At 37.8% G+C, this 26829-nt stretch overlaps 2 protein-coding genes and 2 long non-coding RNA genes across 11 annotated transcripts in view; 2 read left to right on the top strand and 2 right to left on the bottom strand.

The window, feature by feature from the left end:
• The window catches only part of LOC136789698 (coiled-coil domain-containing protein 138-like), a 33338-nt gene extending 20542 nt beyond the window's left edge, over window positions 1-12796 (top strand). Inside the window, exons 8-12 of one of the 6 annotated variants that reach the window (XR_010828616.1) lie at window positions 118-316; window positions 2301-2483; window positions 6394-6462; window positions 6808-7104; window positions 9116-9253. Coding sequence is in view for 4 of the 6 variants with exons in the window: in XM_066990484.1 (XP_066846585.1) it covers window positions 118-316; window positions 2301-2483; window positions 9116-9254; window positions 10482-10650 (690 nt within the window). In the remaining 2 variants the exon portion in view is untranslated. Of the gene's footprint in view, window positions 1-117; window positions 317-2300; window positions 2484-6339; window positions 8027-9115; window positions 9255-10481 lie in introns of those variants that run through there. The other 5 variants (XR_010828617.1, XM_066990484.1, XM_066990485.1 and 2 more) reach the window with 5 other exon arrangements.
• Window positions 1-20103, bottom strand: LOC136789714 (uncharacterized). Its single transcript, XR_010828636.1, has 3 exons — window positions 19167-20103; window positions 16694-16915; window positions 1-1094 (listed from the first exon to the last, which is right to left on the bottom strand). It is a non-coding gene; the product is annotated as an uncharacterized lncRNA (long non-coding RNA).
• Window positions 16829-26829, top strand: part of LOC136789718 (uncharacterized) — a 19121-nt gene continuing 9120 nt past the window's right edge. For both annotated transcript variants that reach the window (XR_010828640.1, XR_010828641.1), the window contains exon 1: window positions 16829-16913. This is a non-coding gene — a long non-coding RNA (uncharacterized lncRNA). The remainder of the gene's footprint in view (window positions 16914-26829) is intronic.
• The window catches only part of LOC136789695 (tumor necrosis factor receptor superfamily member EDAR-like), a 32620-nt gene continuing 29769 nt past the window's right edge, over window positions 23979-26829 (bottom strand). The window contains exon 12 of one of the 2 annotated variants that reach the window (XM_066990471.1): window positions 23979-26642. In XM_066990471.1, coding sequence (XP_066846572.1) covers window positions 26323-26642 — 320 coding nt within the window. In that variant the 3' untranslated portion in view covers window positions 23979-26322. The remainder of the gene's footprint in view (window positions 26643-26829) is intronic. The other variant, XM_066990470.1, reaches the window with a different exon arrangement.

Raw genomic sequence — 26829 nt, forward strand, 5'->3', positions numbered from 1 at the left:
TCAAGGCATTTGCTATTTAATATTTAATCCTTAGGGGAACATACATATCTATACATAGTAGACAGGATTTTCTTGTATTTTAATGTTTACACTAAATGTGCACGTTGTTTGAAACAGCATGCAAGCATGACATCAACAATGGAGAGACTTGGAGAAGTTATTTTCAAAGGCATAGAACATCAGGGAAACCTGCAAACATGGTCTGAAAAGTCTACACAGAGTACACCAAAAACTGTACTTTTCTTTACAAGCTCCTTTATGCCTTTGAGGTTTCTGTCAACTTTAATTTTGCTTGAAACAGCGAAGTTTCAGCGAGGTAAGTTCTGGTTTTTATGATGTCTTTTTTTATCATCTTTTTATTTTTATCCTTTTTTTAAAAAATCTTATTTCCAGGAATGTGCCTGGATGAAAAACAAATTTACAAAATGCAGCAGTTCAATGATACTGTAGCATCTGTAATGCTTTATTAGTGAAGGATGTTTTATTTGAATTTTACCACCTGATAAAGCATAATATAGGGAAGGAAGTATGAACCTTGCTATTATTCATGTCATAATTTGTGTGGTCATTTTAATATGTGTTATTGTTGTCAGTGAGATCAACGTTTTTTGTGACGAAGGGGAAAAGAGATGTTGGTAATTCTCTCAAGCAATCACTCTAGCAGTGATTTGTTTGTCAAGATCTTCACTGCATATAATGGTACAGCTAATTGCTCTTCAGTAAACTGAAATCAGTAGCAAATTTCAGAGAGTTCTAGAATTTCATTGCTTTGTCCAAGTTTGATGTAAAGCTCATAGTCTGTCTAGCTCTTACCTCTCTGCTGTCTCCCCTCCTCTCCTACCAAGTCTGTCACTGCAAGTGGCTACCCATAAACATTATCAACATTGAAAAACATTGAAAAATGCTACTATATGCTGATGCAGTATAGTAATGTATTTTGTTAACAGGCAAAGCAAACAAGGTCATACTTGTCTGGAGATATCACAGTTCTTAGTGACTTTTGCTTCAGTTCATGACAGTTACTCCACTTGTGCAATCTCCAGGATGCCGTAGCATCTCTTCTCAGCAGGAGTTTCTTTAAAAACAAACAGAGCCTGAAAAGACAAAAAATTTTCGTTGAAGTGATGACAAAAATACTGACCTGTGCAGTATTTATACTGGTAGTGCTTAGAATAAACAGGATTTAAACATTCTGGAAGACCATCCTGACACCATTAATAAGCAAGTACAGTATTTCAGCTGTTGGAGGGAAGAATCGGTATATTTTCAATTTCAGTATCATATAGTTTCAGTCAGTATATTTTGGTGAAGCACGATGATTACCCTGAAATTGAAACTCACATTTCTAGAAATGGTTGATAAAAATGATGAAAATGAATTACAATACAAAAAAAAGTACTTATTGCAGAGATTAACTGTAAGCAGATGAAAGCTGTTGATCAGAATGAATCAGTTTAGCTTCTCATGGTTGGTTTTTACTGCAAGCTTATAGAACGTGGAAAAAAAATCTATTAAATGTATGTTGAAACTTACTGTGTATGAATTTTCATCACTGACCACGTGTCTAATGATCTAGTGATGATAAAGCAGCATGTTCAGTTTAAATATATATCCTGTTTCCTTCAAGATGCTAATATCCAGCAGATGGCACTGCAATTAAACTTTTGCTGTGTGATAAATTTTTGCCTTACTCCTAATTTTCTGTGCTCCGGATGATCAATGCTATTCCAAGATATTGAGGAAGATTTGACATCATGAAATTAAGAAAATTGAATTGATTCACTTAATCTAAATTCTCTGAATAATTTAGTGCTCTCCAAAATGGATGCGTATATAACATAGATGCACTGAAACTTAAACTACAGCCTTTTATGGAAAGGAATGCGAATAGTTGCTGTCATGAAAGTAATTGCACTTATTCAGATGAATTAGCCTTTTACTCCTTTATTAGAGGCTTCCCAGATGTTGAAACCAATATAGTCCCAAACTATGCAGCTTGTGATTTCTTTTCTCTCTTAAGGAAGATATTAGAAAGGTTTTATGTTTGTAAATATATTTTGCTCAATTTGTGAGTTGTAGCATGTCTTTTTTTCCACTCACAACAATTTTTTTAAGGAATAAAAATAGGCAGAGTATGCCTTTAAATAAATAAATAAAATTAATATTTTCAGCCATCTAACTTTTTTTTATTAGTATATATCTGCAACAGTAACTCTTAGGATAAATATTCACATGTTTGTGATCATCTAATGGAACTGTGATTATAGAATTTTTATTCCCTGTTTTCTGTTATCTTTCAGTGAATTACCTGACTCATGCATTTCGTTCCCTTTGCGTGGACTTGAGAACAGATGAAGGAAAGATGTTATTTTTGCAATACCAATGTGTGCCTGTCGTACTAAGCCACTTAACTATATCCAGAAAATGTCTCCTTTCTTGTCCTCTTGATGCATTAACTGAGATGGCCAGGAGCTCTGATAAAAGTGAGTAATTGAAAAAAAAAAAAAAAAAGTTATGATGAAAATAGGTGAGATAAGTATAAATACCAAGTAAAAAATAACGTGATGCTTCTCTATAAATAACCTAATCTAGCATTAGCATTTATTTGTGTCATTTAAATTCATTAGAGATATAAAGTATGTTTCTGAATTGTCTGTCTCTTCTCGCTGTCAGCATCCATGCTTTACATATTGTCCTGGTTGCTTTCTTACTGGTGTGATTTTTTTGTTATTATATTTAGTTTAGCTTTTCTGTTTATTGCACTGGTTTACCTTGCTGATGTTTTGCCAATGAGTATTTTTCTTTTGAAGTAAGACTGTGCCAGGGCAGCCATTTCATGAAATCCTGTTAGCAGGTGGAGATAAAAAAAAAAAAAAAAAAGTTTATCTCCCCCCCTCCCCCCCCATGAACAGCTCTCCCCTAGCCATTTTTCACTTTCAAATAATTGGAAATGGCACATCTGTAAGAGATGGTTATGTTTCGCTGAATTGTACTGTAGTGTGGTCCTATAAAAGGGTTAATAATCTCATTATTCACAGTGCTTTTCCAGGTGATACAGGCAAAGAATCAGTTGATAACAGTCTGGATGAACACAAAACTAGTGAGCCATTCCAGTGTCGTGTGGAATAATCCTTGTTACTTTTCTTAGAATAAAAATCATTCGCTGTTTTTTTAGAACAGAAAAGGGGAGGAGAAGGGACTGCTGCTATTTGTGAAATACATATTGTTGGCTTGGGGTATTTTGTTACCATGTACTATAGCGGTGAAAATAGAAAGCGTGTTTAACTTGGGATGGAAAAACATTGAGTTAGAAGCCATTTTGTAGTGAGATAAGTGGCAGAAAGATTTACCTGATGTTGTTTTCTTCCTTTCAGACCGTGTGGTTAGTTTAGTTTTTTTTACACCAAAGTATTTCTAATCATCGTAATTTTGATTGGTAAAGTAACTGGGAGAGAAAAACCTAAGCAGGGTTGATGGTATCTGACATGACTTTGAAGAAAAATTCCACTAACAGTACATGTTCTGTTACCTAGCAGTAGTCATTTTGATATGCTAGATGCCTAGATTTAGAAGAATAATGGAGATAAATTGTGAGAAGTTCACATTTTGCCATGTTGCTTCTCAGAGAAGATATATATGCAAAACCAGGGAAGGAGGACTAATGCTTAATTGGATTAACATATGATTGAGAATTTATTTTTCAGCAACTGGATATAAAGCCTTATGCAGAGCCTTTCTCTTTGGTATAAGGAATTGCCTATATACATGCTATAGTCAGATTCTGTTCTTTTCCAATATATAGTTAATGTTTTCCAAGAAATTGTTAATGATGACAAGTAGTATTGTTGACAGGTAATCATAATTTCATACCTTTGTATGTTTCTTATGAACAAGTTATTAAAAGCAAACTGGAAGGTGGCTGTGAATATTCAGAGGTCTCTCTGTGTTAGACTAAAACAGGACTTTATGCACAATTTTAAAACTTTATTGTTATGCAGCCTTAAATATGAAGTCATAAGTAGCTGATCTTGTACTAAAATATGGAAACGTGTTACCCAACGAAACAGCCTCTGACCAACAGGAGTCGAAGTCTATATTTTTTCTCTATGATATGCAATCCCTAAGCATTCTTTCGATTTGCTGGAATAATCTTCTGAGTCTATATGATTATTCCAGTATTTTTGTTTAAACATATTACCGTTACAGCTTACGTGATTAGAAACTGAGTAAGAAAAAAAAAGCACTGATTTTTTTCAGATGTTCTTTTTCATAACTTAATTTTTTAATTTATTTTTTTGTGAAGTATTTTTATGGATTCAAATTTTAATTGTCCAGGCTGCAAGATGAGTCAGATGTGAAATACCAAATGCTTTGCACTGCCTCTTCCTGTAACTGCATGTACCTGTTGTTACAGTAAGCAATATATGCTAATGGTTCTATACATTTCAGACCTATCTGAAGCCCTCTTGTAGGTTTTTTCCTGAAAAAAAAAAAAAAAATTCTCGTCCTCATATTCCAGACATAAGGCCTAGACTCCCTCATATATTGAGGGAAATTACTTAAGCTGCATGAGAAGAAAGCACCTATTGGCCTAAGATGGACATTTCTGTGCTTTGATAGAAATTATAATAAGAGATTCTGCAGTATTGCTTAAGCCCATTGACCGACTTGGTTTCAGTACTCATTTTTTCAGATTTTAGAGCAGTATCATTCCTTTTGGCTTCGTAGTATTTCTGATCCAGTGGGTGTCCAAGTTTCCCTTGCTAGTTCACACGTCAACAATGCTAATAAGGCATCCAGTTACTGAAAACATAACGTCAAATGTAACAGTTGAGGTATTGGTATCATCTGTTTCCTGTCAATATGCAGTATCTTAATGGCAAATTAGAATTAATAATCTTATTTGCTCTTCATCTTTACTGGCACACAGCTTTTTATGTACCCCATCCCCATTTTGGTTCAGGTGTTTCACATCCAGAATCCTGTCAGGGGAGAGTCCCGACACCATTGTTTCAATTGGAAATGGTGGAGGTCTGAAAGATAACATTGTTTGGTACTTTCTTTCTCTTTCTGTCAGTTTGTTATTGTATGTTCTTTGGTACTTTCCAGCTCAGGTTACGTGTTCATATGCAATATCTTCTACTTTTCTGATTGTTACTTTCTTCTGCTAGTTCTTTTTTACAAGGAAGAGAGGAATCAGCAGGCAGAGGTGGAGGAATAATTAATTCTTGAGTGATCTTTAAGCTATGAACCTGCCCGAAGATGGGTGTGATAACAAAACCTGATCTGATAACATTGTCACAGAAAGTAGATTTAATGCTTTGATAAACTTTGAATGCACCTCAAACACTGTTCAGTTGAACAAAACCAAATTTTAATACACTTTTTTTCTTAATTTGACTCATAGAACAATTGTACTTATTAGCCAATGTTTCTCTGTAACATTCGAGGAAAATTGAGACCAGTGCTATAGCTGAAGTAATTTTATAAAGAAGGTTATTTTCCTTGGGGCTTTTTTTGGAAGTAGGTGGTATAATTTGTGCAGTTTGAATAACACCTGTGTATTGTAAGAGTTCAGACTTTATTTATATGACATGATGTTCCAGAATCATATGAGTTGCATCTCAGGTTAGGTTTAATTATGTTAAGACTTTATTTGAGTTTGTCATCTTGTTTGAAATATTGTGCTTAGTTCTGAGCTGGTTATTGCAGGAGTGGAACAGAGGAAATAAGGCAGGCAAGGACAGAAGAATTGTTGGAACAAAGCTCTTTTAGGTTTCCACCTGGAAGAGAGAGTTGTGATTCCTTTAGTGATTCTAGTAGGTCGTTAGGCTTTTTCTGGTTTACTAAACAAAGTAACCCCGAATAGTGTATAGCTGCGATTTACAGGCTATCTAGGTTATTTGTGGAATGGTGTTTTTCTCTCTAAGGCCTCATTAGAATCACTCTTCAACGGTCAGACCATATTGGTTGCTGTTTAAAACTAGACCGTTTAAAACTAGAAGTTCACTTTTCAAAGCCAGATGGTTTGCTTTCTTTTTAGCCAACTCCTTACACACCTTCCAGTTCTTTTTCTAATCCCCATCTTCTCCAATACAATGATATTGCATGTAATGCTGCATAAACCTATAGCACACTTCTGTCTTTAGTTTCTGAAAATGTCTTGGGAGTTTTATTGAAGGGCATGAATATGTTCAGATTGGTTTGGTTTTTTTTGTACATGTCCTACATACATGTATTACATTGGCTGTTCCCTCTTCACAAAGTGCCACTTCCCAACTTGTTAGCAACAACTGTCTAACTTTCCTTGTCATAAAATCCAGCTAACGTTTCTTTCAGATTCCTGAGGTCTGCTGTGGTGTCCCTGCCTAAAGGGCTCTTTTGGAATTACAGGTTTGGGGCTTGTCCTTCCTTGTCCTTTCCATCAAGATAGATTTCCTGCAAACCAGCAAACTAGCCAAGGTGTGCACCCAAAAGACTAAAATGCCTTTATCTTCTGTCCCATCTTTCTTGTGCGGGCCTTACTAGTTATTTTTTGATATTTTTACTTCTGTGGCTGGCAGACCTTCTGCTTTTATGGGGGGGTGAGGGGTTGTTAGACCTTGTTAAAAAAGAACAACTTTTCATACAATCTGTCTTGTTATAAAGGTAGTTCCTGGCCTCCAAGGTGTAGGTTTTTGTTCTGGTCTTTTCTGTTCCTTGTAAACTTCTGTTCAGTCCAACTGACTTCTGTGACATAAGGAATCCTGTTCTATTTTTAACCTTTTTTATTGCTTTTTTTTTGTGTGTGTGTGATTGTCATTTGAGAATGGCGCTGGTCTCCCGTACATCCCGTGTCACAGCTGCGTGAAGGTCTTGCACATCTAGGAAGCTGAAGAGCAATTCATACCATCCTGAGGTCAACACGTATTGGGTGATGGGCTGAAGCTGTCCTTGGGGTCTCTTAACTCGGGGTCACCCACGAAGGCATCCACACTCGAGGGGCCTTGCGCTGACTGTTATCTTGCCTGCCCTCTGTTGTGCCATAACCACTGGCTCTTACCAGGCCCAGCTGTTGATGACAAGAGAATGAGTTAAACTCAGCAAATGGTTCCAATCTTGCAGGTGACTGTGTTAGAGACAACAGCTCATTAGGAAGCTGTTCAGTGTTGTTACTGTTTCTTTCAAGTGTTTTCTGTTTCTGTGGTCCTTATGTAACTTTTCCATGAGCTAACTTTCCATCACTCGGTTGGGTTGGTCCAGTCTCCTGGCAGATCCACATGCAATTAGAAATGAAGCAAAACTGTAATGGTTAATTTGTGAAAACATGAACTTCAAGCTGGTGTTCCTGACAGTCTTCATTTTCTGAGGTGACAGAGCTTTAGCTATAAAACAGAATTTTCTGAATAACTATAGCTGGTGAGATTTGATGCTGTGAGTGACTGATTACTTTGAGGGTAAATTTCAGATGAATTCTGTCAACAGTGATAAATTGGTCATTGTTCATTGCAGTCTACCAATCAAGTTAAGTTAATGTAGCTACAAAATGCTGCATTTTTTTATGGTTACAATGGGAGGCTTTTGCAGATTATTTAAAATTGTGTCAAATCCTGACAGGATAGATTCCAATTTAGTTTTTCTACAGTAGTTAATAAAAACAAAATCTGTGCAGAGATGAAACAAAAATATTTAAAAATATACAGTTTTTATTCTTCCAGTTCATCAGATAGACAGGCATTTAAATTATATGCTTACTTTGTACATTTTTGATGATTTAAAATATATTCTGCAAAAGCTTATTTGAAATGAATATATAAACGATGTATGAAAAATCTCTTTAAATGCATGTCTTTATCAGTTTGCTTTCACGTAATTGAACTTTGTGAGACTTGAGATATTATTTCCACCTTGGCTCTTCTGTTTTATAGTAAAAATCCCTCAGCATATTTTTTATATTGTTTTATAAACCTCACAGTTAAAACATTCTTACAGTGTATCTGTGTGTATATGTGTGTATATATATATTAATAAAGTATTTTTAAGATACCTTAAGACCAGAATTTTTAATAATAAAATAATACAGTATTTTTAAGACCAGTAAGAACAAGCCAGCAAAAAAATGCCCAGGTAAGCTGAATATGGTATTTGTTTACACCTACAAAAAGGAATTTAAGGCATTTTGTGGATATTTATAGGAATAAATTGTAGGACCTCCTTCTACAGTAAAAGTAGAATAATATTACAATAACTATTAATTTAATGGCATATTCTAAGTAACTATATCCTGGGGCATACCAAGTGTGTTTATACACTAAGGGCAGAGCGCAGTGAATAGTGACTTTTGTTGGATTCCTAACAAATTTGTTCAGTTCTGTTACCTATTAAATCATTACTTATGTTCTTTATGGTGTTGCTATAAATCAGTCTGTACTATTAGAATCAAGAGTGAAACAACACAAGGGAACAGATTTTACTTTATTCTAAATTGACTGAGTTTTGGAGAGCAGGATAAATGGAAAAGATTATACAATATGGCCATGTTAAAAAATTATCCAGCATTTTACAGGAATTGTTTCGATATTCAGGTGTTCTTATCCAACTCTGACCTCTCAATTACTATTCTGCCTGTCTTGAAACAGCACAGTGACAGTATTTTGATAATGAAAGGCTGTCTAGTATCACATCAGTGTCTACAGGTACTATTTCTGTACATCATTTTGCAGCAGCTTAAAATATTTCCTTTTGAGTCTTTTTAGCATAGCTTAGTGTTCTCCTCACGTAATCATAAGAAAAGGATCATGATCAACTAACATTGAATAAACATGTTGAAGATAAGATTTTTTAATTTGAGTTTAAAATTGTTCAGTGTCCTATTTTCCTTTGTTTTTAGGGGAATAGGCCTTGTTTTAATACCACAAGTGCTGGTGACATCAGAACTCTTAGGAACTTGGGTGGTTTTTAGTTCTTAGTTTTACCTGATTTTTGCGTCACATGCCTGGAATATACCCAGTTATTACATTGTTCTCATGGTTGCACAACATGAGGCATATAAAGCCCTCAAAAGCTATAAATCAATGATTTATTTTTCCCTGCACCAAGTTCTGTGATGAAACTTTTTAATTATTTTCTTTTACAGATTGCTTACAGCTTTTCCTGGAATACTGCAGTACTGAATCCGTTTTCCGTGCTTGTTCTGAATTGCTTCAGAATCCCGGACTAGACATGTGCTTTTTGAAAAAGATTTGTTTTATGCTACGGAAACTCTCCGAAATAAAGTAATCCTTTATTACTGTTTTTCTGTTAATTACCATTAGATCACTGAACTTGGGGACATTTCTCTTTTTTTAAAAAGCTCATCTCTGTTTTGACGTTCATTTGCTCCAATACAAATAATACTGGACTTTCATTGTTAGCAATTATGTTTAAAATGTTTGTCACAGATATGTAAGATGAGTCTCTCAATTTGCCTATAAATCTGTGTAGTTCAGAATATGAACTAAAAAATAACTAGCCTAAAGAACATATATTCCTTATTTATTTAGATGACAAGAATGCTTAGAAGAAAACCCTTCTTTTCTTCCCCCCGACCTTCAGTTTTACCGAGTTGGTAAAAATGTCCTCTGAAAATTGTTTTGTATGTGACTTAAATTTAAGTTTTGTCAATTTTCATCTCTATCAAAAAAAACCAGAGTTTAAGGTCTTGAGCCATATAAGACTTTGGGGGAATGTTAACCTTTACAAAATAGGTTTCCGTTGCTTGTTGGTTACTAATTTATTGTAACAAAGATCTTCAACATGTCAGTGGTAGAATGCTGCTGAGTTCCATTGATGTGCATTATTTAATGGGATTGTTTCATTTACAAAAGCAGGTATTTACACTAAACCGTAGCTTACATTAGAGTTAGTTATTTGCAAAACTGAGGGTTTAGTTTGATTTTTCTTAGGAACAAAATTGAACTCGGGGGGAAAAAAAGTTTTCCTGTAAAATACTCTAATTTAAATCATATTTTTCATTGGAAATAAACTAAAAGTGTACTCAGAAATCCAGATTTTTAAATTTTTTAATTAAAAGACAACCTCACAGGTAGTGCCATGAATCTTAAAAAATGAACTTTGATATATTCTTTAAAGTAAATTTTTTACCCTTGGTTTTGTAGTAGTTCATTACTATATTTGCCTTGATGTTATTGTGGATTTTCTGTACGTGTCCTGTTTCTGAAATCTTGCTTCTAATTGGGGAAACCTTTTTACAGGTTTTCCTTGATCTTCCACTGTACTACATGTAAATACCATTTAGTCAAGAGAAAGCATAGTTCTTGATGATTTTTGTCAAGATTTTTCTTACAATGCATTGATAATTTTCTGCTTAGAGACAGAGTTATGTGAAGCTCCCAATATAATTTTTTTTTAACTGATAGATAATAGATCTGTAAAATCTTTACTGTTAAGTTGAAACTTGTCAATTATCTTATGTCAATTATTCTATGTTAAATCTTTTGCAGAAGCAATAAGAAGATGTTTGAATCGTTTGCGCTTCCCGAAGTGATCAAAGAACTTCTCAGGACAACACATCCTGATCACCATCACTTCTGCGTAGACCTCAGAGTAATTCTGTATAATTTGGGAGTGGCAGAGAGCAACAGTGCTAGACTCGAGTCTAAGCAAAAGTGACTAGCACTATCTTTTGAGAATTGTTGTTCTGTGTAATGTATGCCAACTCTCTATTGTAGTTCAAAAAGTAATTTATTTATTTATTTATTTATTGTTTTTAGTGCTTTCAATAAAATTGTTCATCAAAACCTCTGTATTCTGTAAGTTACTTTGTATCATGTAGAATCGTAATGATATTTCCCTCATTCATGAATAGGAAAGTGAAAAACTGTAATATGCTAAATTTCTTTCTTTCATACTTTGTGACATAATGCTGCTGTCCTGAGTGACTCATACAGTCTAAGAAATTGGATCCATTCAGCTAAAGTTGCGTGTCCTGAGTAAGCAGATCACTAATACCAACCTTTCCATACAGGCAGAAATTTTACTTCCTTTTTACTCTTCAGAGAGTTTTATGAATTCATTGATTGATTCCTATGGTTGATAAGTAACAGGCAAGTATTTTATCAAATTATCTTTCAGATAATTAGAGTTTTAGTGATTAAAACCAAATTTTGATTGCAGTAAACTTGAGGTATCAAATGAGAATTTTTTAGTTACTTTAATTTTGTAATTTCTTGGCATTTGCTCTTTACCTGTGTTTTTGTAATATCTAGTATTTTGTCCTGCTTTATGTGAACTTCTCATGTAACTTTGCATTGTAATGTCCCTGAAAACGTAACCTATAAACATTTCTTTAAATGCCTGGCTATAGCAATCCCTGATAATAATATTATACTTCAATGCTACTAATGTATTTTATATTAATTTCCAATTCAGTTCCCATTTGGTCTCTTAGTACCCACATTTCCTTTCTGAATGTGCTTGAATATATTCTTAGTCTGTCACAATTCAGTGTTCGGAATTTTGTATATGTAGGAAACGGGATACTTTCTAAAATTTCAACTTAATCTTCCATTTCTAATTTCTGATTCATCTTTTGTACTGTAACTACAGAAAATTTAATTGTAAAATTGAAACTGCAATTAAAATGTAAAGATCTGTTGTATGTTAGTCTTTGACTAACACTGGCAGTCAGTATAAAACTTCAAACAGGTTTACTTCTCATTTTCTTACATTTTTTCTTGTTTTTCCTGTGTCTTTTTTTTACCAAAAGTCTTTAAGTCTTTGAAAGTGGATTGAAATTGAAAGCAATATTTTTTTTCAAGCAATCTGACTTTCATTTATGACAAACTTTTCTATGAAAAGATTCTACATCAGACCTGGCACCAAGTACCAGACGTAGTACTGTCTCTTCTGTCTGGAAGAGAGAGCAAGCAGCATGAACTCTGTTGGTGGGAAAACAATTTAGGTAAATTTAAATAATACTAATAGTAGATAAAAGCTTTTGCCAACAATGGATTATGTTTTGGAATAAGTATTTCTTTATCAGTAATTTCACATTTGTCAGATTTACCAGCAGTGCAAAAGCATCCATATACTTTCAGCTGGAGACAAAATCCTCTTATTTAGGAATTGTATTTCTAGTCCTCATGTGCTGCTCTGCCTGCTTAGTCATTATAATGCTAGAAAATAAACAAGAAAAAAAAAAAACAAACAAAACTATAGAAAATTGTTGGCTTTTCTATATCCACATCAATGTTCTGTTCTTGGCTTTCAGTCTTCATTACTGTTTGATAACTTACTACTCTTCCTTATGGTGCCAACTTAAGAAACTAAATGTATTTTTTAATAGTGGCAAAGATAATGTGGTAAAGAGGCACATAGAGTATGTGCCAAAGACCAAAGTCTCTTGTGGTTTATATATAGTAGTGTCCTGGTTTTGGCTAGGATATGGTTAATTTTCTTCATAGTGGCTGTTATTGTTAATGCTGATAACAAACCGATGTTGTAGTTGTTGCGGAGCAGTGCTCACACAGAGCCAAGGACTGTTCAGCTCCTTGTGCGGCCCTGCTGGGAGGGGACACAGCCAGGACAGGTGATGTAAGATGGCCAAAGAGATGTCTCACACCATGTGGTGTCATGCTGAGCAATAAACTGGGGGGGTTGGCTGGGGGGCAGGTGCTGCTGCTCAGGGACTGGCTGGGCATCAGTCGGCAGGTGGTGAGCAGTTGTGTTACGCATCACTTGCTTTGTGTATATGTATATATGTATACAATTATTATTTCCCCTTTATTTTTTGTCCTATTAAACTGTCTTAATCTCAGCCCATGAGTTTGACTTTTTTTCTGATTCTCTCCCCCATCCCAGAGTGGGGAGTGAGCAAACAGCTGTGTGGTGCTCAGCTGCCTGCTGGGTTAAACCACAACAAGTAGAATCATAGAATCACAGAATATCCCAAGTTGGAAGGGACCCATAAGGATCATTGAGTCCAACTCCTGGCACCACACAGACCATGTGACTACGTGCACAGTCCAATTGCTTCTTAAATTCAGACAGGCTTGGTGCAGTGAGTGCTTCGCTGGGGAGCCTGTCCCAGTGTGCGACCACCCTCTCGGTGAAGAACCTCTTCCTGATGTCTAGCCTAAACTTCCCCTGCCTCAGCTTAACATCGTTCCTGCAGGTCCTGTCACTGGTTATTACGGAGAATAGGTTGGTGCCTGCCCCTCCACTCCCCCTCATGAGGAATCTGTAGACTGTGATGAGGTCCCCCCTCAGCCTCCTCCAGGCTGAACAGGCCCAGTGCCCTCAGCCGCTCCTCATATGTCTTCCCCTCTAGGCCCTTCACCATCTTTGTTGCCTTCCTCTGGACACTCTCCAACAGTTTAATGTCCTTCTTGTACTGTGGTGCCCAGAACTGCACACAGTACTTGAGGGGAGGCCACACCAGCGCAGAGCAGATTGAGACAATCACTTCCCTCGACCGACTAGCGATGCCGTGCTTGATGCACCCCAGGATACGGTTGGCCCTCCTGGCTGCCAGGGCATACTGCTGGCTCATATTCAACTTGCTGTCAACCACAACCCCCAGATCCCTCTCTGCGGGGCTGCTCTCCAGCGTCTCGTCACCCAGTCTGTACGTATAGCTGGGGTTGCCCTGTCCCAGCTGCAGGACCTGGCATTTTCTTTTGTTAAACTTCATGTGGTTGGTGATCACCCAGCTCTCCAATCTGTCCAGATCCCTCTGCAAGGCCTTTCCACTTTCAGCAGAGTCTACAACTCCTCTAATTTTGGTGCCGTTGGCAAATATGCTCAAAACCCCTTCTAGTCCTACATCCAAATCATTTATAAAAACATTGAAGAGGACTGGCCCTAAAATGGAGCCTTAGGGGACCCCACTAATGACCATCCGCCAGCCTGATGTGGCCCCATTTACCACAACCCTTTGAGCCCTGCGCATCAGCCAATTGCTCACCCATCATATGATGTTTTTGTTAAGTTGTATGCTGGACATTTTGTCCAGTAGGGTCCTATGGGAAACCGTGTCAAAAGCTTTGCTGAAGTCCAAAAAGATCACATCAGCTGGTTTCCCTTGGTCAACTAGATGGGTGATCTTATCATAAAAGGAAATCAGATTTGTTAGGCAGGACCTACCCCTCATGAACCCATGTTGGCTGGGACCAATGACTGCATTGTCCCCCAGGTGCGCTTCAATAACTTCAAGGATCATCCTCTCCATAATTTTACCAGGCACTGACGTGAGACTGACAGGCCTATAATTGCTAGCGTCTTCTTTCTTGCCCTTCTTGAAAATTGGCACAACATTTGCCAGCTTCCAGTCTACTGGGACCTCTCCAGATTCCCAAGACCATTGAAAAATAATTGAGAGAGGTCCCACAATGATGTCAGCCAGCTCTTTAAGCACCGTGGGATGAATCCCAACCGGACCCATGGACTTGTATGGATCCAGGTGGAGCAGCAAATCCCGCACATGTTCAGGGTCGGTTGGGAGTTTATCATTCCCACCATCATGGTCCTCCAGCTCAGGGCACCCTGGGTCCCGAAGCCCATCATCAGCGTTGAAGACAGAGGCGAAGAAAGCATTAAAAGTCTCTGCTTTGCCTATGTCCTTGTCTGTGAGGAGACCTTCCCCATCAAGTAGCGGACCTATGTTTTCTTTGGTCCTCCTTTTTCTGTTCACATATCTAAAAAAAACCTTTTTGTTGTCTCCCACAGACATGGCCAGCTTCAACTGTAGTTGGGCTTTGGCTACATGAATTTTCTGCCTACAAACGCGAATAGTGTCCCTGTATTCCTTCCATGTTGTCTGACCCTCCTTCCAGCAACCATACATTTTCTTTTTTCACCTAGGCTTCAGTAGAAGATCCCTGGTCAGCCAGGCTGGCCTTCTGCCCTGCTTGCCTGACTTCCGATATTTTGGAATTGCCTGATCTTGTGCTTTTAGGAGGCAGTGCTTAAAGACTGACCAGCACTGATGGACGCCAATACCTTCAAAAGCAGTTTCCCAGGGGACCTTGCTGACTAGTTCCCTGAGCAGCCTGAAGTCTGCTTTCCCCATATCCAGGGCTGAGGTTTTGGTGGCAGTTTTCCTTCTGTCGCCATAAATTTTAAACTCAACCACTTCATGGTCACTATGACCGAGAAGGCTGCCAATTGCCACATCCCCCACAAGACCCTCTCTCTTCTCCAGCAACAGATCTAGGAGGGCACCTTTCCTTGTTGGCTCCCTTAGCACCTGCACCAAGAAGTAATCATCTAGGTGCTTTATGAACCTCCTGGACTTGCTCCTGTCAGCCATGTGGTGATCCCAGTTGATGTCTGGCAAGTTGAAGTCCCCCATAAGGACAAGGGGAGTTGAGCTGGAAGCATCTCTTAGTTCCGCAAAGAATAATTCATCGGTGTTGTCTTCCTGGCTGGTTGGTCTGTAATAGACTCCCACAATGACATCCCCTTTATTTGTTTGTCCCTTAATCCTTACCCAGAGGCTCTCAACTTTGCCATTGCCAACTTGAAGTTCCACACAGTCCAGCCCATGCTTCACATACATCGCCACCCCACCACCTCGCCTACCCTGCCTGTCCCTCCTGAAGAGCCTGTAACCATCTAGTAAGTGTTCACTGTTAGAAGAAGTGAATCACTGTTAATTTTCAATTTTTGTTATATTGAGTGTTTATGTTAAAATTAAATTTAAAAAGTGAACCTGTTAAATGTTAATATAATTAAATTAATGAAGGATTTGACTAAGGATGAGACTAATGATTTTGATCTTAAGTAAATTTTAACAGAGCTGCAAAGAAAAATAGCAGTGCTCAATTTCCATTCATATTAAAGTAAACCTTAAATGTACTAGAAATCGACAAATGAATTATACAAATGAATTTGGAGTGTCTTATGAAGAATAGATAGTTCTATAAATATAGCAACTATTGTTAAGTTCCAGAATGCACATGTGATTTTTGACTCAGTGTAACAGTGTTTGGATGTGCAGACAGTTAGTGGTCATTTGATTCTTTCATGTAAAAAAAATGAAAGTCAGACTTCAGTAGAGTTATATGGAAGCTGGACTTGTCATTTCAGAACTAATTTTTTAAACCAGTTGTGAGAGACAATTTATACTAATCCTTTATTAAGTGTCATAATAATATTCTGTGAAAATCTTTTAAAAATGTAAACTATGTCATATCTGTTCCTGAATTAATCACTAATCAATTCTGTTAATGCAGAAATATTTGTGAATCCTACTAGATAAGGGTAGGAAAAAAAAAAGATGAATTTTGTATTGTTTTTATTTGCTATCTCTTTTATAGTTTGTGTTGGATTGCACTGGTAAATATGCTTTTACTTATGGGACATGCGGACTATAAATGCAAATGAGACTCTTAGAACAATGTGATTTCAGGATCAGAGACTTTAAGGAAAATAGTCTAGGAATAAATGGAACTAGCATGATCAGAAATGACTGGAAATTTTTGAGCTATTCTGGTTCAATTTTTCATTGATAATCTACAGTAACTAAGCTAACTAATAATGGTGCGTAACTTAGAAGCATAGATAACCTCTCTTACCTTTGTCATTAGGAGGCAGAAGTAGATACCAGCAAACTATCATACTAAAATTACTGTATTTCTATATTTGCATTTCCAAATGTTTGCTACATTGAGTTTTGTACACACCTGCTTGTTGCAGTGTCCTGAATACCAACCTTGTAGGGCAGCCCGGCCTGGCTGTCCATGCCGGTCCGTGTTGAGGCCTTGCTCGAACATCCCCATTTTGCTGTCATTCCCCCGAGGTTCTTTGGCGGCCTCTGTTCCAGCAATGAGCAGGGGGTTGTGGGGAAGGGGAAGGAGCTTCGGCCTAGGGGCATGTCTCCCTCTCTCCAGTAACATGCCGGAGCAATACGATTGCACGCATGGGATCAACAGGTCTGTAAGAGAAAGTGGATGAGAGAGGAGGTTGGGCTGGTGCTGTACACCAAGTCTCAGGGGGAGGAAGATGAGGAGGTCCCAGCAGTGCTTTCCTCTGCAGCCTCCGACAATGGGCAGTTTGTTCCTAGTTCACCCAGTGAACTCGGAACAGGTTAGGAGCAGCGGCAGGAGGAAACCTAAAGATGGGAGATAGCCCTCAGTGGCAATATCAAGCACTATTGCACTATTTTAAAAGGTTTTGCTTTGCCTGTTTGCCTAACTAAAAATTAAACAAAAGGCCCTGTTTCCAGTTTTCTGATGTGTCCCTCTGTGGATCTTTTGTCCTGTGTGATACACTTCTACTGGATAAATGCTGAAGTCAGATGACGAATAAATTTCTGTCAGATTGGTCATGCTTGGGGGATCTCTTTGTAGTCTTTCCTTTTCAGATGGAACCTAGAACTGCCTGCTTTTTGCTGCTTTTGCAGCATTTGGGTACTGTAATGTGAGCGTGAGTTTCTACTACTTTATCCTTCTGTTGGAAGATTATCTGCAACAAGAGACATTTGACAGAGGTAACCAACTAGCTATTCCCCCTGGTTCCTGATTTCCTAAAGAAACACGGTTTATGGGATCATTGTCCGTCTGCATCCCCCAAAAGTGTCATGCTATTTTGAACATGCAAGCTGCTTCCAGCCAGATTTGGTAGCAGGCAAGGGAAGTTATCAACTAATGGTGAGAAAATTTGTTTGAGAAGAGAGAAACCTTATGAATGCTCTCACTTAAAAGAGAGACGGGGACTCCTACACTTGCTGGCAGCAGACAGCTGATCAGTCAGAACATGTAGCTTTGAGCCAGCTGCAGTCTGCTCTGTCTTGCTGCACCTAGGTCCCCAGAAGCAATTACCTTCATTTCATGCTGATGACGGTAGCAAGTTTCTGGTAGTCACACCTTGTCACTTTAAAGGGTGATAAAGAACTGACCCCAAATTTTATGTTGCTGCTTTTTAGAACAGCTGTGGGAGCCTTCATTAGGAAAGTTGAAGTGAGTATTGCTTCTGCTCGTATTATGATAGTTCTCATCCCAGAAAAGCCTTCCAAACAGGGAGAAAAATACCTTTTTTTTTTTTCCCAAACCTATATATTGCATAATTCGTGTTGTAATCCCCCTTGCTGTTTATTGAAGGCTTCCTGTCAAAACAGTCAAGACAGTGTTTTAGACAAGATTTACAAAGTCTAAACTGGGCAAATCTGTAAGAAAGACAGCTCCCTGGACAGCAGACAGTGGTATTTACAGAAGCATGGCAGATCTAAATGAACTAGGCTAACAGTGCCCAGCCTGGGCACTTGTAGTTGTGCTTCCTTCCTTCATATTTTTAACCTCCCACCTGACGAAAGGTCTGTCCTTTAAAGCAGTATTTCGTCGTTCCCTTCCTTGTTCCCCTGAACATGACTGGCTTACATCTTTTTTTTTTTTTTTTAATTTAAATTTTGCATAACTGAATTTAATCTATCATCTTGGCAAAAAGTATCTTCTAGCAGATAAATGAACCAGAAAGGTGAAAGTATGCTGAAGGCAACATTTTTTTCGAAAAACTTTATTCATGATCAGCACAAATGTCTTAAATATATCATTTTACTTACCAGACCAGATTTAAAAGAGACTGTAAGCAGAGCTCATAATTCAGAGGTATGACAATGGATCCTTCAATTATGTACTGAATTTTTCACCCAAAAGTTAAATGACTTCAGTGATTGATTTCCTGGTAGAAAGCATTTATCTTCATGATAACGTATTTAAATTTAGTCTAGAAAGTGTGAAAATTTGGTCTATGAAATTTGGTAAACCTTCACTTTGTAAACGGCTAGAGGAATTACCGTGATAAAGTAGTGCCCCTCTGTGCTCCTAGTAATAACATAGCACTCACATTTTTAAAACTCGCAAAAGTTACTCTGAAAGGAATGGTGCTGCGCTATGGTGTGTTCCTACCTTCCTTCAGCATCCCCGGAAAAATGCTGTGATGGGCAAAGGCATCTTTGTGTTACGCTGACTCTTGTAATGTGCTGTGTCCAAACCACCACTATCCATTGTCAAAACTAGAAACATTTGGGGTTGATGAAAGTCTGTAAAGCAGTCTTCTGACCATGGTTCTCCTTAATTAGACTTTCCTTTTTTTTCTTTTTTTTTCTTTCCATAATTTTGAAAGCATCTTGGATATTTCTGACTACCTAATCACTACTACAAGAGAGAATTTTGAACATAGGCACTTACTGTTTGCTTGCTTGTGGCTACTTTCTTTTTGTTTTGTTTCTTTTGGTTTTGAGTGGATGGTCCTGAAAAAAAAAGAAGAATAAGACATAACATAACAAGACATTCTGATCAATGTCACAGTCAATTACCTGAGAAAAAGAGATCCAGCAAGCCATATATCTGTAATAAATGACATCTCTGATCAGTGCAACTTAATGGAAAGTAACTGCTCTGGTAGATGTGCACAAGCTAGGGCTGTAGGCTTGGTGGCTGGGATACTGCTAACAGTAGCTGTGAAAGCTCAGCACAAGACAACATCCCTACTAATTAGATATCTTTAAGGTCATCTTCAGCTCCATAAAATGGCATCCTCGATGTGGTTAATTATGGAGAAAAGAAATAAAAATATGTGATCCAGCTTACAGGAAAAAAGGTATCACGTGGTAAAAGTTTCAGAAAGGAGCATAATATTCCACCCACACATCAGCTTTTTGGAAAAGTAATATGCCTTTGAAGAAGGTCAGAGATAATTAATGCTGCCAGACGGGTTTTGTCCTTCGGAAGAAATATTATTCTAGTATGTGGATTCAGGAGCTATTTATATAAGAAATGCAAATAAACAAAACTTTGTCATTCCCTGGTCCTTCCCAAAATGTAACAGCTTGATGTCCTCCTAGTTTCCATTGAAGCACGACTAACTTTTTTCAGAGCAGCCTTGCACACCAAGGCCAAATTTCAGAAACACAGCCTAACTCCGCTTCCTTCCCGTTTTCAGTTTCAGCCTTTCTACTTATATGTCCTTAGTGTTACTTGTTCCTGATTTACTTCTATGTGGTGGATTAAGTTGGAAAGTCATTGTGTATTCCTGGGCTGTTTCTCGCGATACTAACCTGAATGTAGCCTATTGTAGACTTGTGTTTAGAGCAGCCCCTTTTACCAACAAGAAAAATGGATTCTTTTTTTTTTTTTTTTTCTTTTAAATGTGATGGACAAATGAGATGCCTAGGTATGATCTGTATAACAACGAATCACTGATGTCTTCTGCTGCAGAGCATGCAAAGGCTCCTTATCATTATTCCATAATATAAGTATTCAGACAGTCTAGTTTCACAGAACACTACCAAAAAGGAATCAACATTTTTCTGTCCTTGAAGAGTGGTTGATAATGATAAATTAGTGCCTGAGGTAACAGGTGCTATGCTTTATAAATCATATCACAATAAATAATCAGAAGAACTCATTTGGATGCGGGGGAATAGAATATGTATGCAACTAGATATAGGCTGATAGATCCAGTGCATTTTTACCTTGTTTATATGAATATACTTACTGGAATATCCACTAGGAAGCCTATCCAGTACATAACAGGGGCACAAGCTCTCTTTGTTTGTCATTATCACAGAGACGTATAGACGTTGCTTGCTGTGGAATGACTTCCGCATGCAGGAGGTTCTTGTTTTACCTCCGGGTCATGGTTTTCACTTGGAACGCTATTTTTTTTTTTCTCCCCCACCTCTTCAATATACCTTCCTAATAACAAAGCAAGACTTCTAAACCATGGGAGGTCTTGAGTTCATGACGGAGAGCTTAGCATACGGATGGTGGGCTTCTCCTGTTTAAACCGGTATGCCTTTTTCAAGTCATCCTCCAACCCCTCTCACTGAGCATGTAACCACTTTACCTTTTTGCTCACGAAGAAGGGATTAATGACCCCAAATTACAGAATATGGAGGCAGCCCACTGTTGTTGCTTTGTGCTCCAAAACACACCTATCCTTTTTTGTTCACCTTGCTTCTGTTCACACCAGGACCACCAGATGGTAGATGCTATACAGAAGCCAGTTCCCCACTGCAACCTAATATAATAGAGAGTCTGCAAAGCCAAGTGAGTTTCTCTAAGGAAAGAATGAGATGATACCAGGCAGGCTAAGAAAATAGGATTAGGTGGGAAAGGTCTTGCTAGGTGATAATCATTTTTATTTTCTGGGAGGAACTTTCCACAAAGTCATCCAGAAGGCTGGTGATGGATTTCAAAATACAAGGTCAGTCTGCAGATATGCAGTTAAGTGCCTTTTCTATTGGGCCCTGCTGGTATTAAAAAAAAAAAGAAAAAAAAAGAAAAAAAAAAAAAAAAAAGCACGATTTTTAGAGTGTTTATGACATGGGCTGTAGAAAGTATTTGTGGCAAAACCTTGAGTTGACTAGGGCTTTATATGAATCTTTTGTGTGTTTTAAATAAACATTTCCAAGGACACAGAGGGTCTTTTCAACCTCAAAGCTGGGTTTTACCACAGAATACAGAAGAACAATTACCTTTTATGAAAAATGCATATGAAAAAGGAAATAAAAGTACTCCTTGATAACCTTCTCCTGACCTCTCATTTCCTTGAGAGGGTGGGTCTTAAATTTTATTCCAGCTCTAACAACCATGTTTGCAGCAAACTCTGTGCATCTCCTCTGACTCCCAGAAAAATTCACCTATACATAACTATCTGAGGCCTTGTTGTCTATCTGCCCCTGCCCTTATCAGTTTTCTCCCATTCCGTGCTGTGCAGTAGAGTCTCTGCTTTCTCACTTTTCCTCCCAGCCTTTCCCACCTTGCATTCCTGAAGCCTCTCTTGCTGCTGCTATGCTCCTTTGCTCTGAAAGAAGACATATTTTTTTCCCCTGTAAAGAGGGAGAGCTTGAGACAGTATGTGGCAATCAGGACAAGGTAAAACAGCAGATTTTCCACTGTGTAGTGAAAATGCATCATTTTAAAGGAACATAAGATCATACAGTGACTGTGAATTAAATATTGTTCTAACTTAGACTTATTCAAGGGCATTCCTTATGAAGTATTTCTTATAAAGACAAGACCATGCTCAGGTTTCCTGATCATCAGGATTCTGGTAAGAACCACTTTAAATGCTATAATGTAATTAACCAACTTTTTTTCCTTCAGTCTGTTCTTTGAGCATTAGGTTAAAAAGCTCAGGCTAAGATAATGAGTGTTTCATAAAGAAGCGGTGCCAGGAGCTGAGGACAAAAAATATCCTCCCCCCCCAAATAAATAAAAAAAATGGCAATTGGCTTCTCTACACCAAAATCAGGATTGATATTTGGCATTGAAGATGGTCTGTACTTGATCAAATACTGCTGGACTGGTAAAGAGCCACTTCTAAGCAAAGGTGGTTATGCTTTCTTTAGGTTTTGGATCATTGAAGTAAGTTCGGTTTCAGATTCTGTCGTAAGAAATGTATTTACGTTTGAGGTAAAGTCTACAGTAATAGATTGAAATCTGTAATGTTCTCATGTATAAATTCAGAAACTTCTAACTTCTTCTTGCTTGTTAAGTCTTGTTAATTTTTTATCATATTTAGGATAGCAGAGTCAATCATAGCTTTGCTCTAACCTTTTATCAGCCAAATTGTAAATACCAAGAACATTATTACGCAATGCCAGAGAAGCATTCATCTGATTCAATAATTCAAAAACAGAACACTAATTAACATCACTAATAATAGGTTGAGGTTCATCTTCATTCTGTGTTTGCTGGCTGCAGGTATTTCAGAGACATTACTGAGCCAAAATAGTCACAAACCTGAAATACGTTACTTACTTGGTAAGATTCAACTCATCTAACCTTCGACATCCACAGAATAAATGTTTACATCATCTGGCTTGCCACGCCAGATTCTCTTTATCATTGAGAGACACTGTAGCCTATAGTTAGAAGATGCAATTCGTCTTGATTATCTTAGATGTCTGCTTTAGTACAAGATTAATCTCAGTGCAGACACCTGCATTTGCACAGGTATATCCCAGTGAGCTGGAAGTGCCACACAGGAAGGAAAAAATGAAGCAAAATGGAAAAAATGAAACAAAGATGACATCCCACTGGAGCTCTTGTGGTTTGGATTTTGTTTTCTTCTTTTGTTTTATTATTTTGCACAATGGAAGGGCGTGGATATTTTACTCAGATTTGAGTTTGTGCTCTGTCAAGTTAAACCTAAGAAGCCAAAGTTTTTCCTTTGGATCATTGTCCGTAAGCATGTTAAAGCAAAGAATGGTCGAGCCCTTCAGACAGCGATGTGTTTTGATAGAGCAGCACCTGTTGCAGTGTGCCTTCACGCTACGTTAACTCCTGCTTACATAGTGCAGGGAGTGAAAAGACAGTAAAGTGAAACTCCAAACATCCTATCTTCCCAACCAGCTGGCAAACTCAAAGCCTTTGTTGCACTTTCTGGAGCCTTTCTCTCCTTTAATTGTTGACAGAACAAGAATGTGTTCATCATGCTGAAAACAGAAATGAATCTGAATAAACAATATCCCAAATTGTTTTTTAAGCAGGACAGTGTTTATTCCTTTTAGCAAATGTTTAATCTCTATGAAATACTTCGAAAGCCTTAGCTTAGTCCCCAGCTCTTGGGGGAAATGAAGCTTGGTGCTGTCTTCTGTAGAAGTTGCAGTTCTGTTAGCAGTCTGCACAGTGCAGCATAGGCTCGGATGAATATAATTCTTCTATCATGCAGCAAAAGCTTCCAAATAATGTCTTTGATAATGCTGTGTAGTACTGCTGGTTTAGGAACACAAAATGAAAATGCCGGTGAGAGAGTGTTGCTGTTGTGAGATTACTCGCTGGTCTCACAGTCTGTACCACCTCTCAGGACATATATAATAACTTTCAAACAGTTTCTCTAAGAAGTTGGGCATTTTTATAGTAGCTAGCAGGTGAAATATTGAACCAAAACCGAATTGTGAAAGGAAGAATGGCTTCTGCTTTGAAAGTTTCCGAAGTGCGAGGCAGACAGGCAGTATACTATGGGAGCATAAAGATTCCTTCGTGTATGTTACCTAGCCGCTCCCATACCACAGGAATGTGCCTGCCCCTGGCTAACTTTTTAATTACACGTTTATAAGACAATATATGAAATAATAATAATAAAGATAGTACAACTGCGTTTGACCTCTTTCTTTTATTAGCATATTTTATGTTCATATTTTACAATATAATAAGTTATATATACAGCATTAAACAAAATTATTAGAAAGTAAGCTTTGGCAAGATCTACAAGATTTTTTTCATTCCTGTACATCTTTTGTGTAACAATAAAAATACTGTATACTAAATAAAATAATGTTAAATAGTCTGTGTTCACATTGGCACCAATGATTTCAAGACCCTAGATTTTCAAGGCCCAATAAGCATAGAAACACGGATTCCTGTGTCATCTTTTAAGCATACAAATGGTGTGTACTATTAAATGAAACGTGAAGTATAGGAGACAGTCCCTTGACTAACACGGTTGTTACACACTGGCACAAGAGAAACTGAATCTTCCCATTTTCTTTTTTTCCTTTTTTTCTTATTTTAGTAGTAACAGACTTAATCTGCAAACTCAAGGTCTTGAAAATCTTGAAGTTTGCAGAGTTGTCAGCAAATCTACAGATCTTTCTGAAGCCTGTTGATGTCTGTATGAATTTGTCATTGATTTCAAGATAGCAAGAATTAGACCCATAAATTAAACATCAGTTAGCTAGTTAAATATTCAAATAAATGCAGCTTTCTTCTTCCTTTAAAATCAAAATTCTCATCAAATTTGGTGTATGCAAATGAAAGAAGAGTGAGTTATGAGACCAAAGAGGTGGTGGAAGAATAGTGAGAAGGATAGGTTTTGTGTTGCAGTACGTACTTCCTCTACGATACAGATCAAGTGCTGAAAAGATCGGTAAATATAGATGTCAAAGTGGGATACTAAATGTTCAGCACAATTACCATACTATCATAGATAATATCTAGTTATTAAGTGATGGAATACTGGTTGTTAACTTCAGGGTTATAGTTAATAGTTTTTTATAACATTTTGTTCAGCCAAGCGATTTGGAATTTAAATACTATAGCTTTGCAAGTGCCAGTTCTCTTAATTCAGTGGTGACACTTGTTGAAACCTGTCATCGCTCCTTTTAGCTATAAATTAAGTGTATACATTTGGTAACAGCTCCTGCCGTGTGGTCTGTACAGGTTTTACAGAACTTGTAAACAGCAAAATCAGAGTAGCTAATGGGAAAAAACTAAGGTAAGATTTTGTTGCGCACAAACTCATGATAGTGCCTTACCTTCCAGAGGAGTGAGTTTTCACCTGTGGGGCCTGCACTCGTGTTCTGCATTGACTACAGTACAGCATTTCAAAAACACATGTTCCTGTACATTTCAGCTGTCCAAAGAAATCTACTCTATTTGCTCTCAGTGTCAAACGTTATCTGAAATTCCTCTGCTTGAGACATTATTTGATATATAGATGTCACTACTGGAAAAAAATTGTAGTCGTAGTAGTGGACAAGCTGTTTAGCTGTTTGCTTTGCCTTTTTTTTTTTTTTTTTTTTTTTTTTTTTAACAGCAAGAAAGAGAAAATCTTGTTGCTCTCCTCTCCACTTGCAAGGAGTGACTGCCAACTTCACTGCCTTCTTGCTAACCAGCTTGCCCTAAGTGGACTTGCAGTTTGAATTTACAATTTTTGAAATGTTAGTATGGACCAAGAGTGCATTTACAAGCATTATATACAGAGTTTTGAAGCACTTCCATCTGTAAATTATGCTGGGGCTTTTTTCATATAGTATAATTATTTTATCTGGAGACTGTGTATGCAGGCTGACCTATGCACGTACTTCTAGATCCAACAAAACCATAGGAAATACAGAAAATGAAACTGGTTACATATTAAATGCGTTAGAGCTGATAGAAATGTGGGTGCCTAATGTGCATTAATTGATACTGTAGCAGTGGTGCTGTTGACTGCAACAATTAAATGGTTGAACAAAGCCCTAAGAGATAGGAATATCTTCAGATAGCAATTCAGTGGCTTGAAAGCCAGGCTGGAAGGGTAGTGACAGGATTATCTGCACATATACTCAAACACAGACTGGAAGATGGATCCTTTTCTGTCCACTTATTACCAGTAACTGATTAACTTAATCATTTTGTTTAATGACATGTTTTATACCAAGCTTCTTGGGAGATTTCTGCTCTCGTTTTGGTAGATGCGTAACTTCACTTTTTAGAAGTAAAAGAGAAAAGCTTCCCATCGGTATGGGGAATGATTACACAGAAGAAACGTCAAGGGTCTCTTGTCCAAAGTCTTTGGTGTGCTGCTTGCTGGAATCATTGCTCTCGCAGGTGATGTGGGAGCACAGCCACGTCAGGATGTGACCGCTGGTTCGGGAGCAGGCATTGCTTGTGCCCACTCCAGAATATCTGCACACAAGGACTCGACAGCGTCCAGCCGCTCGATTTGCACCAGTTTGGTTAGCAGTTCTGGGATGCTGTAACCCGCTGTGCTGATGCGATCAAACAGCTGCATGCCGTCTGTCATGCCACCTATTTCGTCTCGCTTCAGTCCAAAGCTCTCGGCGAGGTGGCGCCACGTTTTCACTATGGCTTTCTCTGTGTTGTATGTTGAGCTGAGCATGCGGCTCGTCTTCTCCAGGCAGTCAAATGGCAGCTCCGTGGGGCTCAGACCTGCAAAGGGAGGTGTTTATGGTCAGATGTCTCTGTGAGCAAGTCTTGGCTATTCAAGACATTTATTAAAATGCTGCAGTGTATACTGTTAGCAATAAGCACAGCTAAAATCTTTAAGTGAGAGTCAATGACAGGTATGTCTAGCTTCAAAGTTATTGCCATATTTTACCTAGTAACAGTAGGGTAC

This window comes from Anser cygnoides, chromosome 1, assembly GCF_040182565.1.
Source record: "Anser cygnoides isolate HZ-2024a breed goose chromosome 1, Taihu_goose_T2T_genome, whole genome shotgun sequence".
In the NCBI taxonomy this organism is placed as follows: domain Eukaryota; kingdom Metazoa; phylum Chordata; class Aves; order Anseriformes; family Anatidae; genus Anser; species Anser cygnoides.